This window comes from Bufo gargarizans, chromosome 7, assembly GCF_014858855.1.
Source record: "Bufo gargarizans isolate SCDJY-AF-19 chromosome 7, ASM1485885v1, whole genome shotgun sequence".
In the NCBI taxonomy this organism is placed as follows: Eukaryota; Metazoa; Chordata; class Amphibia; order Anura; family Bufonidae; genus Bufo; species Bufo gargarizans.
The window spans coordinates 103,523,725-103,544,127 of record NC_058086.1 but is presented as its reverse complement, the minus strand read 5'-3'; the positions used below and the strand labels follow the sequence as shown (position 1 = coordinate 103,544,127).

Below are 20,403 nucleotides of genomic sequence, written 5' to 3'. Positions count from 1 at the left end.
GTTTGCATTATCGGTGCGGATCCGTCTGTGCAAATACAAGATGGATCCGCACCAAACGCTAGTGTAAAAGTAGCCTTAATCATGTCCCCCCTTAGACGTTTCTTCTCAAGACTAAATTAATTCAATTCTTTTAATCTTTCTTCATAACTAAGACCCTTCATGCTCCTTATCATTTTAGTTGCTCTCCTCTCTACTTTTTCCAGCTGCAGTGCATCCTTTCTATGTACTGGTGCCCAGAACTGGACTGCATATTCCAGATAAGGCCGCACCAGCACTTTGTAAAGTGGTAGTATTACATCCCTGCCCTGCGAGTACATGCCTCGTTTAATGCATGAAAATATCCTGGTGGCCTTAGAAGCAGCTGATTGACATTGTGCGCTGTAATTTAATCTACCATCCACAAGGACACCCAAATCCTTCTCTATAAGTGACTCTCCGAGTGCTGCATCACCTAGGACATATGAAGCACAGAAATTATTACTACCAAGATGCATAACTTTACATTTGTCCACATTGAACCTCATTTGCCAACATTGTGGTAAGTGATATACTGTAGACAATGTGCTGCCTTGGATATTAAAGCAATTCTGTCACCTAGATTTTTCATATAGAGCTCTTTATAGAGTCTGCCATGTGGCACATGTGGAAGACCAGGTGGGTGCTTACACCAGGAGTACAGACGCTTGCGTCAAGTACTCTAAATGACATTGGGGGAGCTAGGAGGGGACTTTGGAATGCAGGGTGGTGCTGGGCTTCTTCAGCGTGGGCATGGCTGGGCTCCAGAGATGTTAGGAACAGCCCCTTGGTCTGTTCTCAGAGGTAATTTGAATATTGATAACATTGATTTTCTGAGTAAACTAAATAATTCATAATTATAGCAAAGGTATATTGCGGACATGCTATATGAGATCTGGCAGACCTTTAAATGGCTCTAAATCTACATGACCGATTCCCTTTAAAGAATACCAGAGTTTTCAAAAAGTTTTCATAATGGCTGTGTTTCTTTGTACAATCATAAATGTGGAGAAACTGTTGTTTTTTAGGCTCCCCTAAAGTCATTTTCAGTTATATTATTACCTGTTTCAGTTACACAGCTAGATGCATTTCATTCAGAAGCAGGGGGTGTCTCCCTTCTGTCAGTACTGTACTGCTGTAACATCCTTTGCCTGAAAATCCAACTATGTTTGTTTTCAGCTCTGATGCTTGCACAACAGATAAGGGGGAGATATCACACTTAGGCCTCATGCACACGACCGTTGTTTTGGTCCGCATCTGAGCCACAGTTTTTGTGGCTTGGATGAGGACCCATCCGTTGCTCCATTCCATGGTCCACAAAAAAAATATAACCTGTCCTATTCTTGTCCGTTTTGCGGACAAAAATAGGCAGTTATATCAATGGCTTTCCGTGCCGTTCCACAAACTGCGGAACACACACGGACGCCATCCGTGTTTTGCGGATCCACAATTTGCAGACTGCAAAACACACAACGGTCATCTGCATGAGGCCTTAGAGATACACAGGAGGTTCCTATAATCTTCAAAAGCAGTGTAGAAGCAGTTATTTTATCAGGCTCAGGAACTCAGCTGGCTCTGACATGCCCCATTTCCTGTGAGCCATCTCCTGAGTCTCTTTTTACCAGGGATGAAACAACTAGGGTTGCCAAACGTCCGGTTTTAAGCCGGACAGTCCAGTTTTTAAACTCCTGGTCCTTCGTCCGGCACAAGGCCAGAAGTACGGGGCACTTTAAGAATCACTCACATCAGTCACAGCTCAGAGAGCACTAACATCACATATCTGGCAGCGCTGCCTGCAGATTCACGCCAGTCAATTCTGGTTTGCAGCTGCGGCGGGAAGTAAAGGAACAGACTCACAGAGGAGCGCACACTGTGGGTCGTACACTGTGGCTGTGGATTGCTGAAACTGAAAGGGGGGGGGGGGGAGTCTGTGAATGGGGTTGTACTGTAATAACTGCTGAAAGGGGGAAAATGTGTTATAAGAAAGTCTGTGAATGGCTACTGGTGCTTCTTATTTTGAAAGGGGTAAATTACTTTGGGAGCTGAAAGGGGGGGAATAATAACTACTGTGATGTGAAGAGTGGACTGAAAGGGGTTAATAAATACTGGGAATGGGGGTTAATAGCTAACCCCTTTCAGCAGTTCCCTATTCACAGTATTTATTAAACCCTTTCAGTCCCCTCTTCACATCACAGTAGTTATTGCCCCCCCCCCCCTTTCAGCTCCCAAAGTAGTTATTAACCCTATTCAAAATCAGCAGCTCCAGTAGCCATTCACAGACTGCTGAAAGGGGTTAATAACTACTATGAAGGGCCTTCCCTCGTTTCCCACCCCCACCCCCCAGCGGTGATGGGGGCGTGGCTCCACAGAGGTGGGGGGTGGCTTCACAGAGGCGGGTGTGGTTTATCGGTTTGGAGACGTGACCAGCGAGGTCCAGCTTTCTTGAATGAAGCCAGTGGCCACCCTACTGACAACAGGCAGTAGACTAAAAATTAGGTAAAAATGAGACCCCTAGTGACGAAGACTTTACAGCTTTTTTCAGGTGGACACAGGCATATTTTTTAAATGATGCGATTTAGAAATGTTCTATTTGCACTATGAATTTATTGAATGAAATTAAATTGTGTGACTCTTTAATGGTACAGTGGTTTGCATTTTATTGTAGCTGAATATTCTTAATATGCAACCACTACAAGGTGTATTAGGCTGTGCAGTATGAATATATACTGTAGAACTGACGCAATTAGGAAGAGATATTGACAGAATTTGTTTAGTATTCATCTCTGAAATGAATCAAATAGTCAAATACATGTTCATTTATATATATAAAAAAGTTTTTAAAGATTTCAATTGTTCTTTTTAGGTTCATCTCTGTGAAGCAGAGGGGGTAGAAGCCTTCCTAGACAATGATTTGATTTTGTCTACTAGTATCTGTCAGCCCACTCTTGTGGCTGTGAAAATGCTCAGAGCAGATGCCAACAAGAATGCAAGGTCTGTATTTCACTTTGAATTAGTTAACAACACAGAGACATACAGTACGAACTGGAAATCAATCTCCTAAATAGACATTAGGCAGAGACACTGTTATCTTCACAGTAATATATGGAATAAAATAAAAATGTTTATAAGCTTAATTAGCTAATTTTAGAATAAGTAAATATTATGTAACATTTGCATTGAATGCACATTGGACTAAAGAAATAAAACAAGAGCACCAAATAACATTCCTGTCCATGAAGTTAAATATTTTTTCTATACATTTTACTTTATAATGTCTCCAACATTAAGCTACCTACATGGTAAAAAATAATCATTTTTTTTGGTTTAATTCTTCTAGAGCAGGCATGCTCAACCTGCGGCCCTCCGGCTGTTGTAAAACTACCACAATGCACTGCTGTAGGCTGTTCGGGCATGTTGGGAGTTGTAGCTTTACAACAGCTGGAGGACTGCAGGTTGAGCATGCCTGTTCTAAAGCAATGTTGTAGATGAAACAGATGATCTGATTATGTGTCATCTTCAACACTTTGCTAGAACATTTTTGAGGCCTTGTAGTAATTTGAGGTGACTGTAGAGGTAGTGTAATATTCTGGGCAATGTTCTTATTGGAAACCATATGGTAGTGGCTTCCTCTAGTAGGATAATGCACCCTGCAAAACCTCTTCAGGAATTAGTGACATAACAGTTCACAGTGTTCACTTTTTTCAGATTCAATTATCAACAAAGTAACAAAGGAACTATTATTTTGGTGGGTGCAGATCCCTCAAGTATCCTTCAGGTGGATCCTCAGGCTGAAGTGCTCTCAGCCACCCTTCCATTCTGCTCTTAGTGACAGCAGTAACGTCCAACCAGGAGATTGCTGCAGTACAGGTTTTACTTGGAGTAATGAAAGTTAATTTTCACCATGATACTTTTATCAGTGCTTTTATTAATAGCCTTTTACCCCTGCTTTGCACAGACCCACCCTATCACTGTCATCAGTTTTGCACTGTGAGAATTGTTGATAGGCTGGTAAACAATGAAGAGATAAGTGAGACCCAATAAATTTAAATCCCTAGATCTTTACAAATTTAGCTAGAATATGATTTTTTTTGTGTGTACATTTTCTAGTAAATTGTTAATCATTATTGTTTACCATGGAACCCTCTCATAGCAGGGGTGGTTCTGTTATACCATGTTTATGTATACCCACATTTTCCCCCAGGCCCTGTGCTATGGGCATCGGAGCGTTTCATGCTCTCCCTTGGCCTGCGCTGGATTGCACAGAGCAAAGGCTTTTTTTATTATGTTTTTACACTGCTGGGCAGAGGCTTTTCCTGAACAGTGTATTCGGTTCTGATGGGCGGGTTTAAATGCTGCCCTAGCCATTTTACAGGCTAGGGTAGCGTTAAAGCGGGCCCATTAGTGCCGGTAATGTCACTGAATACACTGATAGGTGGAAGCCTCTGCTTAGCAGTCCCTATGGAGGGCCCAGTAGGTCACCGTAACCCCTAAAAAAGCCCTTGTCCTGTGTGATTCAGCACAGGGCAAAAGGAGAGCATCAGAGTATGAAATGCTCCGCTGCTCATATTAGGCAGGCTGCCTGGGTGAAAATGTGGGTATGTCCGGGTTCAGCTCTGAACCCGGAAAACCCGTTTAAATCTGTAAAAATATGTTGGCACTATATAAGCAAGATAAAACTTTTCATTTACAAAGTTTTAACCTGACAATTTCTGTACAGAAATGTAAAAGATGGGAAATAACAGCTATAACAAATTGCTGATTTCTGGGACACAAAAAGACAAGACTTATTCTGTGTCCGATAAATTGTTTGTCCTTAGGATAGGCCATCACTAGCTGATTGCTGAAACCCCATCTCCAGAACTACACAGCTCTATCAATCTTGTAGCGGAGGGAGCTTGTTACTACAGCACTGCTCCCATTCCCTTTAATTACGATTGAATTACAACTAGAGTTGAGCGGACACCTGGATGTTCGGGTTCGAGAAGTTCGGCCGAACTTCCCGAAAATGTTCGGGTTCGTGGCGTAGCTATAGGGGTCGCAGCGGTCGCACTTGCGACCGGGCCCCTAAGTCAGGGGGGCCCACGGGGCCCCCCAGGAGAGACGGAGTAAAGCCCTGACTCATGGAGTGCTCCGACAGGGCCCGGCATGAAGTAAAGTGACAATGCCAGGCCCCGTCTGAGCGCTCATCAAACATGTACTGTATAATATGAGATGGGGGGGGGGGCGCAGAGGCAAAGGGGGGCGCGCACACACTCACATAGACACCCGGCAGTTCTTGTCACTGCCGGCTGGGCTGACGGGGCTATATCCAGAGTGAAGCAGGGCTCCAGCGCTCCCCCTGCTGGCCGCACATCGCGCTGCTGGCTGTGGGAGGAGCGCTGAAAGACCGGGAATGAGAGTGGGAGCACGTCATCAAGGACTCAGGTAAGCATGTGTTTTTTTGTTTTTTTCCCCCCCCTAAAGCTGCAGACTGGGGGAGGGGGGGGGGGAAGGAAGGCACTGATGATGATGCCCCCTGTGCAGTGTGCGACTCCCATTCTGGCACTGATGATGGTGGGCATCTCTAATCTGGGCATCGCTACTGTGAGGGGGCCACATAGCTGGGCATCGCTACTGTGAGGGGGCCACATAGCTGGGCATCGCTACTGTGAGGGGGCCACATAGCTGGGCACCACCAGGCCGGGCTTGAGGCTCACCGGCAGCAACCACTCGTCGGTCTGTTGTTCTATACCCCGCCACAACTCCTGTGCGGTGTGGGGCCTGTCCCCCAAACATATGAGTTTCAGAATGGCCTGCTGACGTTTACCCCGGGCTGTGCTGAAGTTGGTGATGAAGGTGTGTGGCTGACTGGATGAGCAGGTGGAAGAAGAGGAGGAGGAAGCTGAGTAGGAGGAGGTGGCAACAGGAGGCAAAGAATGTTGCCCTGCGATCCTTGGCGGCGGAAGGACGTGCGCCAAACAGCTCTCCGCCTGGGGCCCAGCTGCCACTACATTTACCCAGTGTGCAGTTAGGGAGATATAGCGTCCCTGGCCGTGCTTACTGGTCCACGTATCTGTGGTTAGGTGGACCTTGCCACAGATGGCGTTGCCCAGTGCACACTTGATTTTATTGGATACTTGGTTGTGCAGGAAAGGCACGGCTCTCTTGGAGAAGTAGTGGCGGCTGGGAACAACATACTGAGGGACAGCAAGCGACATGAGCTGTTTGAAGCTGTCTGTGTCCACCAGCCTAAATGACAGCATTTCATAGGCCAGTAGTTTAGAAATGCTGGCATTCAGGGCCAGGGATCGAGGGTGGCTAGGTGGGAATTTACGCTTTCTCTCAAATGTTTGTGAGATGGAGAGCTGAACGCTGCCGTGTGACATGCTTGAGACGCTTGGTGACGGAGGTGGTGGTGTTGGTGGTATATCCCCTGTTTGCTGGGCGGCAGGTGCCAACGATCCTCCAGAGGCGGAGGAAGAGGCCGAGGCGGCAGCAGCAGAAGAGGCCGAGGCGGCGGCAGCAGCAGAAGAGACCGAGGCGGCAGCAGCAGAAGAGGTAGCAGGGGGAGCCTGAGTGACTTCCTTGTTTTTAAGGCGTTTACTCCACTGCAGTTCATGCTTTGCATGCAGGTGCCTGGTCATGCAGGTTGTGCTAAGGTTCAGAACATTAATGCCTCACCTCAGGCTCTGATGTCACAGCGTGCAAACAACTTGGGTCTTGTCGTCAGCACATTGTTTGAAGAAGTGCCATGCCAGGGAACTCCTTGAAGCTGCCTTTGGGGTGCTCGGTCCAAGATGGCGGCGGTCAGTAGCAGGCGGAGTCTCTTGGCGGCGGGTGTTCTGCTTTTGCCCACTGCTCCCTCTTTTGCTACTCTGTTGGCTCGGTCTCACCACTGCCTCTTCCTCCGAACTGTGAAAGTCAGTGGCACGACCTTCATTCCATGTGGGGTCTAGGACCTCATCGTCCCCTGCATCGTCTTCCACCCAGTCTTGATCCCTGACCTCCTGTTCAGTCTGCACACTGCAGAAAGATGCAGCAGTTGGTACCTGTGTTTCGTCATCATCAGTGACATGCTGAGGTTGTATTCCCATGTCCTCATCATCAGGAAACATAAGCGGTTGTGCGTCAGTGCATTCTATGTCTTTCACCGCTGGGGAAGGGCTAGGTGGATGCCCTTGGGAAACCCTGCCAGCAGAGTCTTCAAACAGCATAAGAGACTGCTGCATAACTTGAGGCTGAGACAGTTTCCCTGGTATGCATGGGGGTGATGTGACAGACTGATGGGGTTGGTTTTCAGGCGCCATCTGTGCGCTTTCTGCATAAGACTGGGTGGGAGATAATGTGAACGTGCTGGATCCACTGTCGGCTACCCAATTGACTAATGCCTGTACCTGCTCAGGCCTTACCATCCTTAGAACGGCATTGGGCCCCACCATATATCGCTGTAAATTCTGGCGGCTACTGGGACCTGAGGTAGTTGGTACACTAGGACGTGTGGACGTGCAGAACGGCCACGTCCTCTCCCAGCACCAGAGGGTCCACTAACACCACCACGACCATGTCCACGTCCGCGTCCCTTACTAGATGTTTTCCTCATTGTTATCGTTCACCACAACAACAAAAATATTATTTGGCCCAATGTATTGTATTCAAATTCAGCTGGATATAAATTTGAGGCCTAGTATTTAGGCGCTGGGTGACAGGTATGGGTTTAGTGACAGAATTAGACTTGGAAATGCACAGTAGCGTGTGTGTGAAGTTATTCTGAATGACCCTATGTGCACCTTCAATATGATCTACCCTTTTAGGGATAGATTTCAAATAGCTCTGATACAGCAGAAACCACTAAATTTTGAAATAGCTAAATTGGGAATTGTATTTCATCCCAGAACAAGAAATGTGCTTGAACGGACACTAAATAACTCGCCCAGCTACAGCACTAACGACAGATTTAGCTGGATATAAATTTGAGGCCGAGTATTTTAGGTGCTGGGTGACAGGTATAGGTTTACTGACAGAATTAGACTGGGATATGGCCAAAAAATAACCACACTATTGATGGTTAAATGCACTTTTTGTGACAGCTGGACAAACCACACTACTGAGGGTTAAATGCACTTGGTGACAGGCGCAGCTTGCCCCTGATGTAGTATATGGCCAAAAAATAAACAGACTATTGCTGGTTAAATGCACTTGGTGTGACAGCTTCACCCTGATGTAGAATTTAGCCAAAAAACAACCACACCATTAAGGGTTAAATGCACTTGGTGACAGATTGCCCCTGATGTAGTATATGGCCAAAAAATAAACAGACTATTGCTGGTTAAATGCACTTGGTGTGACAGCTTCACCCTGATGTAGGCTTTAGCCAAAAAACAACCACACCATTGAGGGTTAAATGCACTTGGTGACAGGCGCAGCTTGCCCCTGATGTAGTATATGGCCAAAAAATAACCAGACTATTGCTGGTTAAATGCACCTGGTGTGACAGCTTCACCCTGATGTAGGAATTAGCCAAAAAACAACCACACCATTGAGGGTTAAATGCACTTGGTCGCAGCTTGCGCTAGCACACCACATGACTCAAAATGGCCGCCGATCACCCCAGTAAAAAGTGACTGACAAACGGTCTGGGCAGCCTAAAAACAGTGAGCAATTGAATTTCAGCAGCTCAATGATGCAGAGCTGCAGATCGATCGATTAATCAAGTCCTTTGGAGGAGTTAATCACTGCCTAATCTCGCCCTACTGTCGCAGCCGCAACCTCTCCCTATGCTGATCAGAGCAGAGTGACGGGCGGCGCTATGTGACTCCAGCTTAAATAGAGGCTGGGTCACATGGTGCTCTGGCCAATCACAGCCATGCCAATAGTAGGCATGGCTGTGACGGCCTCTTGGGGCAAGTAGTATGACGCTTGTTGATTGGCTGCTTTGCAGCCTTTCAAAATGCGCCAAGAAAGCGACGAACACCGAACCCGAACCCGGACTTTTACGAAAATGTCCGGGTTCGGGTACGTGTCACGGACACCCCAAAATTCGGTACTATAGTTCGGGTTCGCTAATCCCTAATTATAACTAAACAGCTGATCAACTAGAGACAGCCTATCCTGAGGATATGCCATCACTTAGTAAAGTCTGGACACCCCTTACTGTACACAGAAAATGAATATTTCCATGGGCGTCACTCTTAGGGTAGCAAGCGTAGCAGATGCTATGGAGCCCAACAACCAAAGGAACCTATTTCTGTCCAGACATAAAGTGCAATAAGTAAGGACTATGGAAGATGGTGTGTAAAAACTTAACATTTATTACCTCTTTTTGTGGCAGTTCTTATTGCATTATTCCTGTGCTATAATATGTGTACATTATACCAGTATGGAACATCATTACAGTTTTTTTCCTTGCTGTGGGGTCAAAGGTGCATGGTGACCATTTTTCTATTGCTTGTGTTATCTCTGTGCTGTATCATGTTGTGCATTATTATTGTATGTTTCTATAATTCTTGTGCTGCTGTAACATCACTGAGTAGACGATCACTGTACACATTAACTCACAACTGTGACATCACTGTGTGCAGTATCCCTGTACTGTGACATCACTGTGTGCAGTATCCCTGTACTGTGACATCACTGTGGGCATTATCTCACTATTGTGATGTCACTGTGCAAATTGTTATACTACTGTGGCATCATGAGCATTCCCCTTACTGTAACATCAGGGTGCAAATGATCTCCTTACTTTGACATGACTGTGTCCATTAACTCTGCGCATAAGGGAGACCAAAATAATAATTACATTTTCCACATTTTAAACCTGCTGCTAAAGGTGGTGATGGTGGAGTGGGGCCCTATTCTAAGTTTTGATATGGGGCACTATGGTTACTTGATACAGTACATCCCTGAATATATCATACATTCTTGGAGAAATAAGTGTAAGGCCGATTCATTGGCCTGTATTTGTGGGAGGGGCTTGGCCACCTACTTCAACGGCCGGCGCCCTCCCACAAACGTACGTAGTGCAGAGTCCTTGGAAGCGTGCGCTCGTACCTGGCAGTCGTCTGGTGGATTGGGTAAGTGCAGGCAGCAGTGCGATGGTCGGCCCTTTGGTATGTAGGGGCCGCCATACGCTGCGTCTCGTTCACCCCTCCTGCAGCGTTCCACATGCGGCACTTTGTCAGCCGCCGGGGGGAGGGGGGGGAATGCAGCCACACTTACGGCACCCCCCTCCTTCGCCGCCCAGGCTCACGCTCGGCACCGCTCTCTGGCGGGGGGCGGAGCCTGTGGTCACATGAGGGCCAATTCCCCGCCCGCTCCCGCCCCCCTCTTCACGGCCGGTACACAGCCTGCGCTGCCTCGCTCCCTCACCTAGTGGGCAGCGCAGACAGCTGTGGAGCGCCGACACACACAATTGCCAGGGGGCGCATTTTTCTCCCCACGCGGTGGGGATGCCCAGCCGGCGGGGGGCGGCCCCTCATGGAGCAGTGGGGCTCCCCTGCACTGGGCACCCCATCAGGGAGTGGTGCGCCCCCCACGTGGCACGTCTCACACAGAAGGGGGGAGGCACGTCTGATTAGGCCTCCCCCCTATGCCAGGGGGCAACTCCGTTTCCCCACGCGGTGGAGGTGCCCAGCCGGCGGGAGGCGGCCCCCCATGGAGTAAGGGGGGCACCCCCGCACTGGGCGCCCCATCAGGGACCGGTGAGGCCCCCCACGTGGCACGCTTAGCCTCGGCAAGATGGGGCCCTCGTCGCCAGGGGCCCCCCTGGGCCGACCTCATGCCTGAGGGCTGCGCTGCTCCCCACGCGGCAGAAGTGCTCAGCCGGCGGACGGCGCCACCCAGGGACAGAGAGGGCCCCGCACTGAGCACCCTGTCAGGGACATGCGTCAGCTCTCCACGTGGCACTCGTTCCATGTTTGCGGGGGTTGTCAGCCGTTGCCAATATCCATCCCCACGTGCTTCATGGTACCAGGGAACTCCGCGTTCCCCACGCGGTTACCATGGAACACAGCGGTGCAGGCAACGGCTCGCTCCCCGCTCACGTAAAGTCTGGCACGGGCCGCCGTGCCGCTTAGATAGGTAGGGGGTTTCTTTCCATCAAAAAAAAACAAAACACACCTTCTCCCATCAGTCACCATACCTCCCCTCACGTACACGTCCTGGCATCGAGCCTCACGCATTGACTGGTTTCTTTTGCATTTGTTCCGTTGTTGTTTTCCAGGTTCTGTACAGTGGTTAGTCTGAGAGAAGTTGGTGGGATCTCAATTGATTTTTCCTTGGCTACCAAGGTAGTGAGGTACACGTCGGGGGATGGGAAGTGCTTGGCCGCAGGCTGGGGTCTCATGTGTTTTTTTGTCAACGTACAGGTCATTTTTTCATTTCATTTCACTTCCGTCAAGTCAGTACATAGGGATTCTCAGTTGGTAAGTACGTCGGGTCTCCTTGCATGGACTCCCGGGTGGCGGTTCCTGGCCATTCCTTCACGGCTCTTCTGGTTCAGTGTGCATACCTCACGGCAATTGTTCACTTTCCGGTACGTGGTTAGACAGCTGCACGGGTGCCGGCGACCATCAGGCTAGTCGGTCATGTTACATTACTCTTTTCACAGCCGTTATGTCACGTGCTTCGGACATTGTAGACGCGTCGGTGGACGAGGTCGTGGCACAGGCATCCGAGAGGGGCAGCACACCGTCCCTACGCGATTGGACAATTCCTAGGCTGATGGCGGAGTTGACAAAGCGGGGCGTTCCTTTCCCGGCAACCGCTAGGAAAGCTGAACTGTATCGGCTGTGGAGAGACTCCCTGGCATCCAGCGCCAATGATCCCCCTGCAACTACGATGCAAACATCGCTAACTCAATTACACGTCATGCTAAACAACTTAACGTCGGCCGTCACATCCATGCAGGCGAGGTTGGAGTCCATCGAGGCTCGCAGCACAGTTGCACCAGTTTCCTCCCTCGAGGTTCCGGTCGCCTCCACCTCCGCCACAGCAGACATTCGTTCTGCCCAGTCCGTCCCCAACGTGACTCCCTCCCACTATGTCCCGCTCAACATCAGGAAGGACATCCTGGAGGGTAGGGATGTCAATCTTGCGTCTCTACTGATCGCATCTAGGGACCTCTCTGATAATAGGGTCATAGCTTGTGGAGAAGTGTCAGTGGTATTAAGGAGCCGCGACCACCGGCTCAACCGCAAATTGTCCATCCCGGAATTCGTTATGGCATTTAGTCTCTTCAGGGATGTCATTTGTACTGCCAGGCCGGACAGGAGGGAGGAACTAGACCATTATCTCTTCAGGGTCACAGAGTTGGGTCATAGGTACGGAGGAACCGCGTTCTACGACTACCACTGCTCATTTGCAGCTAAGGCGGCAGCGGCTCTCTCCCAGTTTCAGCACGTCACTGACTGGTCCAACCTGGACACTGAGCTTTTCTGCAGACACTTTGCAGGTCTGAAGGCTCCCTCCTGTTCCGCCTGTCAATCTATCTTCCACTCGGTTGAGTGGTGCGACAAGTCCGCCGTCAGCACGGCGTCCTACCCCTCCAGCTCGGCAGCTGGTCCTCTTGAGGTCTTCAGGCCCCCCAGCTCAGTAGACAAGCTGGGCCGGCCCATCATTCAGCTTGGTAGGGCACAGATATGCAACAACTTTAACTACGCCTCTTGTAATTTTGGGCAGTGCCGGTTGTTGCATATCTGTACCAATTGTTTCAGGGCTCACCCCCGAGTAGCTTGCTCATTAAAATCCGTAAAAAGCTACATGAGTGTGGTCAATATCAGCCGTCTACAAGAATTCTTGCGAGGCCACCACAACCCTGGGTTTGTTCAGTTCCTGGTGACAGGATTTCACGAGGGTTTCCACACGGGACTGATCACGACTCCAGAGTCCACACACGAGTGCAAAAATCTTCAGTCAGCCGAAAGAAATCCCGCCTCGGTAGACGCACTCATAGAAGCTGAGTTGAGCAAGGGGTTCTTAATCGGTCCCTTTGGTGTGCCCCCTTTTCAACGCTGGAGAGTCAGTCCCGTGGGGGTAGTCACAGGCAAGTTCAGCGGGAAGGAGAGACTCATTATCGACTTATCGGCCCCACACGGCTCCCAGGTCCCCAGTCTCAACTCCCTTATTCCTTCGGAGGAAGTGGGCATGAGATATGCCTCAATAGACCAGGCTATCGCTATCATCATGAAAACGGGCCCAGGGTCCTGGCTGTCCAAAGCCGACATATCAGATGCCTTCAAGTTGCTTCCCATCATGCCAGCCCTCTGGCAGTGGCACGGCATCAAGTGGAAAGGCCTGTACTACTTCTCCACTAAGCTCACCTTCGGGTCCAAGAGTAGCCCCTGGCTCTTCGATCAGTTGGCTCAGGCACTCCACTGGATCCTGGAACACGTAGTCCTCTGTGAATTTGTCATCCACTACCTGGATGACTTCCTGCTGATTGAGAGGCCAGGGGCACTCCCCCTAGGGCTGGGCAAGTTACTCAGGTGCTTTTCCCAATTAGATGTCCCGGTGTCCCCCAAGAAAGTAGAAGGCCCGGCCACAGTCATCACCTTTCTTGGCATCGAGTTAGATTCCCAGCGCATGCTAGCTAGACTGCCCGAGGACAAGTTAACGAGGATTAGAGGAGTCATTCACAGGTTCGCAGTCACGACCGTGGTCACTAAAGCGGACCTTCAGTCTCTTCTGGGCATGTTGAACTTCGCCATGCGCATCATCCCACAGGGCAGAGCTTTCATATCCCGCCTACTCGCGCTCTTGAGTTCCGCCCCAGAACAGGACAGCCCGGTGTGCTTGGACAGTCTAGCCCTAGCGGACCTCCACATGTGGGATCATTTCCTGAGCCACTGGAACGGGGTCTCCTTGTTTGTACCCGAGCTGTCGTGTCAGTCACCTACAGTCTTTTCAGATGCAGCTGCGGGCTCAGGTTTTGCCGCCATTTTCGGCACCCACTGGGTGGCAGACGCATGGCCTGCCGAGGTGGTACAAATCCCAGGCTTCCTCCAGACCTCGGCGCTGTTCGAGCTGTACCCCATTGTGGTAGCCGCCCACATTTGGGGCAAGGTTTGGGTACGTCAGTCTGTTCTGTTCGTGACTGACAACACAGCCGTAGTGGACATTCTCAATAGTGGACTGTCAAAATCCAGCCAAGTCATGTGTTTTCTCAGACGGCTGGTGCAGCTCTCCCTGCAGCACCACTTTCATATATTTAGTGCGCACGTGCCAGGGGCGCAGAACGGGGCTGCTGACGCATTGTCGAGGGCTAACTTCTCCCGTTTCTTCCAGATAATGCCAGAGGCAGATGCGACAGGCGCCACCATCCCTCCTCTCGAGTCCTTAAGGCTAGTGTAGCCGATCACCTTGGGACGGCCCACGCTCTAATACGCCATTCCCTCTCGCCTAACACGACCAGGGCGTACAACACCGGGTGGAAGACGTTCTGCAAGTTTCGAGGAGAATGTCCTCAGGAGGACTCCAGTTTTCCAGAGTACATCTTGGCGTTCATCGGGTATTGCCACTCTGTACGCAAGCTCTCCCACGCTACAGTAAGGTCATACCTGGCGGGAGTGCAACACTTTCTCTCTCTTGGCAACCCCGAGCTAGCATCAGTGTTCACCTTACACACTGTCAAAGCCGCCCTCAAGGGTTTGAGCAAGTGCGGGCCTCAAAGCCAAACACGCAGGCAGCCGGTCACCGGCCCTCTTTTCCGCAAACTGTCTGATGCCTTGGACGGTAATCCTTTCGGGGTTTTGGCCAGCCTGGTACTTAAATCCGCCATCTACTTGGCCTTCTACGGCTTCCTGAGACCTGGGGAGTTCACCTGTTCACCAGGCAGCGACAACTTCCTCACGGTCAGCCAACTGGTCCAGAACTCCGACGGGTTCACTTTGCTCCTCAAGACGTCCAAGACCTCCCAGTGCGGACCCCCTGTCCAGATATCCTACTTTCCCACAGCACATCAATGGTGTCCCGTCACGGTGCTTCGTCGGTTGCGGTCCGCCTTGTCCGGGGCCGGGCCGAACAGTCCTCTGTTACCCTTCGGGGTGGTGCCGCTCACCACCCAGCAGTTCATATCCCACGTCAGGTCACTAGTGGCCAGCACGGGTGGCGACCCTGCCACCATTTCGGGTCATTCGTTCCGCATAGGCGCGGCATCCGCGGCCTCCAAGAACCGAGTGCCTGCACATGTCATACAGAGGCTGGGGCGTTGGCACTCGTCTTGTTTCAACCGCTACATACCACACCCTGAAACCGAAATGTCGGCAGCCTTTCAAACTTTAGCTTTGTAACATATTTTGCAATAAAACTTTTCTGCCTACCAGTATGTCTTTTGCCCTCTTTCAGGCGTCCCTCCACGACACGGTCACGGCACAACTCTGACCGCTTAGGGGTAGGGTAACTCAGGTAGGACAGACACGTACTTGGTTGCCACGACCACAAGTGTAAGGCCGATTCATTGGCCTGTATTTGTGGGAGGGGCTTGGCCACCTACTTCAACGGCCGGCGCCCTCCCACAAACGTACGTAGTGCAGAGTCCTCCCTCCCACCCACCCTTTTCTCCTGTTACTCTCAAAGGGGATGCCCTCTTTCAGGCGTCCCTCCACGACACGGTCACGGCACAACTCTGACCACTTAGGGGTAGGGTAACTCAGGTAGGACAGACACGTACTTGGTTGCCACGACCACAACTATATGCGAACAAAGTTTGGTGCTCAGGCAACAGATTCAAGACTAGATGTTACGTTAATGCGTGTATACCCGGGACGTAGCTATAGGGGAAGCAGGGAAATCAGCTGCTTTGGGGCCCAAACTCAGAAGTGGCCCACCTAGGAGGTGGACAAAAAGATTTTCCTGTCAGGCTCCCCTCAACAGTATTATACAATGACAATATAAAGAGTGACAGTATATAGAGTGACATGACATACAGTACTCATGTAGTAAACGGATGGAGCAGCTGCTGGAACTCATCTGTGAGAGTGATTTTAACTAGCCGCAGGAGTAGGGGTTGCACGGTAGGAGGGGGCTGCGAATAAGTTTCTGGAAGGGGCTCCATTCAAAAATGTTCTGTGGAGCCCAGTTATTTCTAGCTATGCCACTGGTGTACTATACATGATTTGATATGCAAACTAATCATAATAGTTATAATGATTATATACCAACACCCAGAAAACCACTTCAAGAAACAATTGGACAATTTTTCAAAATGAGGAATCCATTAGATTATGTATTTTGTTTCATTGTTTTGCAGAAATGATTTTCTAAAGGAGATAAAGATAATGTCCAGGTTAAAGGATCCTAATATTATTCGCCTGCTGGCAGTGTGTATTACAGAGGACCCACTGTGCATGATAACAGAGTATATGGAAAATGGTGATCTTAACCAGTTTCTTTCACGCAAACAAGCAGAAAAAGAGCCCCTCAGTGCCACCATAACTATCAAGTAAGTTTCTACAACTATTAGAAGTAACAGGTACAGTATGGTTGTCATTTAGTAAAAATAGGCTTCATAATAGAATGTCTGGTAAATGACAGAGTGGAAAATGAAAGACCCGTGACACATCATTCACGAGTGAGAATTGGAATGGCTGTAGTAGTGCAAACAGCAGTAGCAGCACAATCAGCACCAGCCAGTAGTAATGACAGCAGGCTACTGTTCTCCCTCTTTTCTGGCAGGCACCAAAGAGGATGACATTGTGGACTGAATGGCTCACTCATAATTAGTCACAGAAGGATGATGTGGATGTCACTTCTGAGTGTGACAAGTACCTTTGAGGCAGGGTTCCTTCTACTTGCAGCCCTAGAGAAGCCTATCACTTGCATCACCTCTGTCTTCACTGTGGCCCTCAAAGGAGTGCCTTCTTTAGTCCTAAGAAGAGGCAACAACGCCTTGTGTGATCTGGAGGGTACCCAAAATACGCTTCCTGCATAGCTGTGGTGTTCATGGTAGTCGGGCACTTGTAGCTACAGTGGTGATGGTAGGGACTGAAGTACCTGTGGTGACAATGACACTTGGGGCAAATACAAAGAGTGGAATAGTGAGGGGGCAAAAGAACCCACGATGATATATTACAGTTTTATGGCAGTGGGAGTGGAACTTCTGTGTCAACCAAAAGTTACAGATTTTGGCTAATCCTAAAAGCATTGTCCTGGTAGTCCCCTGATATTTACCCTGTAACCTCTTAATAGAGATCTGGACTTTGCAGCAGGATAAACACCCAGTCACAGTCTCCTGGAGTAGTCTCTGTGTAGTTGATAATGCCAGACAAAATCATAGTCAGGGACATAGCATAGTCATGGCTGGCAGAATATATGCAGTACAGTAATCAGTCTGAGGACAGGGCAGGCAGAGAAGTGTCAATATGAAGGACTGGCACTGGTCAGATCAAGCAGTGGAGGGTCATATTACAGGAATCAGGCAGAAGTCTGTACACAAGCAGACAAATTGATACAGCACACCTTTGCAAGGAACTAGCAAGCTAGATAATCTGTTGCCAAGCACTATCACATACAGTCATGTGAAAAAATTAGGACACCCTTTGAAAGCATGTGGTTTTTTGTAACATTTTTAATAAAAGGTTATTTCATCTCCGTTTCAACAATACAGAGAGATTAAAGTAATCCAACTAAACAAAGAAAACTGAAGAAAAGTCTTTTCAAGATCTTCTGTAAATGTCATTCTACAAAAATGCCTATTCTAACTGAGGAAAAAGATAGGACACCCTCACATGTATTCCCTCTTAAATTGGCTCAGATCTCACACAGGTATATCACACCAGGTGCACATAATTAGTAGATCGTTACTCTGCATGTTGAATGAGGCTTGCCCTATTTAAACCTCAGACATTTAGTTTGGTGTGCTCCTGACTGTTGAAGTGAGAGTGAGCACCATGGTGAGAGCAAAAGAGCTGTCAGAGGACTTCAGAAAAAAGATTGTAGCAGCCTATCAGTCTGGGAAGGGATTTAAAAAGATCTCAAAAGATTTTGAAATCAGCCATTCCACTGTCCGGAAGATAGTCTACAAGTGGAAGGCTTTCAAAACAACTGCCAACATGCCCAGGACTGGTCGCCCCAGCAAGTTCACCCCAAGAGCAGACCGCAAGATGCTAAAAGAGGTCTCCAAAAACCCTAAAGTGTCATCTCGAGAACTACAGCAGGCTCTGGCTACTGTTGATGTAGAAGTACATGCCTCTACAATCAGAAAGAGACTGTACAAGTTTAACTTGCATGGGAGGTGTGCAAGGAGGAAACCTTTGCTTTCCAAGAGAAACATCGAGGCCAGACTGACATTTGCCAGAGATAAAGTTGACAAAGACCAGGACTTCTGGAATAATGTTCTTTGGACAGATGAGTCCAAAATTGAATTATTTGGACACAACAGCAGAGGACATGTTTGGCGTAAACCAAACACAGCATTCCAAGAAAAGAACCTCATACCAACTGTGAAGCATGGAGGTGGAAGTGTCATGGTTTGGGGCTGCTTTGCTGCAGCAGGACCTGGTCAGCTCACCATCATAGAATCCACGATGAATTCTACTGTGTATCAGAAGGTGCTTGAAGAACATGTGAGACCATCAGTTAGAAAATTAAAGCTGAAGCGGAACTGGACCATGCAACATGACAATGACCCAAAACATACTAGTAAATCAACCAAAGATTGGCTGAAAAAGAAGAAATGGAGAGTCCTGGAATGGCCAAGTCAAAGTCCAGATTTGAATCCCATTGAGATGCTGTGGGGTGACTTGAAAAGGGCTGTACGTGCAAGAAACCCCTCAAACATCTCACAGCTGAAAAAGTTCTGCATTGAGGAGTGGGGTAAAATTTCCTCAGACCGATGTCGAAGACTGGTAGATGGCTACAAGAACCGTCTCACTGCAGTTATTTCAGCCAAAGGAGGTAACACTCGCTATTAGGGGCAAGGGTGTCCTATCTTTTTCCTCAGTTAGAATAGGCATTTTTGTAGAATGACATTTACAGAAGATCTTGAAAAGACTTTTCTTCAGTTTTCTTTGTTTAGTCGGATTACTTTAATCTCTCTGTATTGTTGAAACGGAGATGAAATAACCTTTTATTAAAAATGTTACAAAAAACCACATGCTTTCAAAGGGTGTCCTAATTTTTTCACATGACTGTATGGGAAGGTGCCATCGGCTGGTATAAATTAGGATGCGCGCTGGCCCTTTGGGAGTTGAAGGGAGCATGTGCATATACTTTACAGCAAAGGTGGATTGCTGCCTGCCAGAGAAGCCCAGGCAGAAGACCAGGCACACCACAAGAAATCTGGAGAAGACCAGCAGGTTTGGACCACAGGAAAGACAGCAGAAAGGTGAGTTGCACAGCATCTGTGCCTGACCAACACTGTGGAGCAGTGGCAGGCATGGATTACTGATATAAAAGTACACCCTCCCTCCTACGCACTCTTCTTCTTTGGTTCGAACAGTTGCAGTAATCTTTTCAGCAGACCAGAGGCATCAATGTTCTCAGTGGGCTCCCAAGACCTCTCCTCAGGACCAAAACTTTTCCACTCCACTAGGAAGAAGGTTTTAGAGTACCTCTTAATCTTCACGTTTATAATACTTTTGACCTAATATGCATTTTTGGTACCAAGAGCAAAAGCAGGAACAAAACTTCTGGGGCACTGATTGGAGATAAATAGCTTGAGAAAGAACATATGCAAATAATTAGGGATACATAATGAGACCGGAAGGCAAAACTTTTAACCACTTGCCGCACACGTAACGCCGATAGGCGTCCGGGCGGCGGCAGTCTCAGGCTCAGCGCCGCCTATTGGCGTCATCTCGCGAGACCCGAGATTTTGGGTGAACGCGCAGCTGAGAAGTTAAACTACAGCCTGCCAGCGCTGATCATTCGCTGTCAGGCTGTAGATGTGATTTTTTTTTTAACATTAGAAAAGGTATAATAGACGCTGTTTTGTTAACAGCATCTGATATACCTGCTACCTGGTCCTCTGGTGGTCCCTTTTGCTTGGATCGACCACCAGAGGACACAGGCAGCTCTGTAAGTAGCACCAAACACCACTACACTACACCCCCCCGTCACTTATTAACCCCCTATTAACACCTGATCACCCCATATAGACTCCCTGATCACCCCCCTGTCATTGATCACCCCCTGTAAGGCTCCATTCAGACGTCCGTATGATCCACGGAGCCGCAGATCCGCAAAACACGGACACCGGCAATGTGCGTTCCGCATTTTGTGGATCCGCACACTGCCAGAACTATATAGAAATTGCCTTTTCTTGTCCGCAATTGCGAAACGGAAGTGAGGACCCGGAAGTGCAGATCCGCAATTCCGGATCCGAGCGGGAGAAAGTCTGTCCCCATAGAAATGAATGGGTCTGCAATTCCGTTCCGCAAAATTTCTACATATACCCATACTGTGTGTGAGAAATAT

At 48.7% G+C, this 20,403-nt stretch overlaps 1 protein-coding gene across 1 annotated transcript in view; it reads left to right on the top strand.

Annotated features, from left to right (window-relative positions):
* The window catches only part of DDR2 (discoidin domain receptor tyrosine kinase 2), a 1,312,077-nt gene that overhangs the window by 1,035,222 nt on the left and 256,452 nt on the right, over nucleotides 1–20,403 (top strand). The window contains exons 13-14 of the mRNA XM_044301410.1: nucleotides 2,879–3,006; nucleotides 16,238–16,429. Of these exons, the coding sequence (XP_044157345.1) occupies nucleotides 2,879–3,006; nucleotides 16,238–16,429 (320 nt within the window). The remainder of the gene's footprint in view (nucleotides 1–2,878; nucleotides 3,007–16,237; nucleotides 16,430–20,403) is intronic.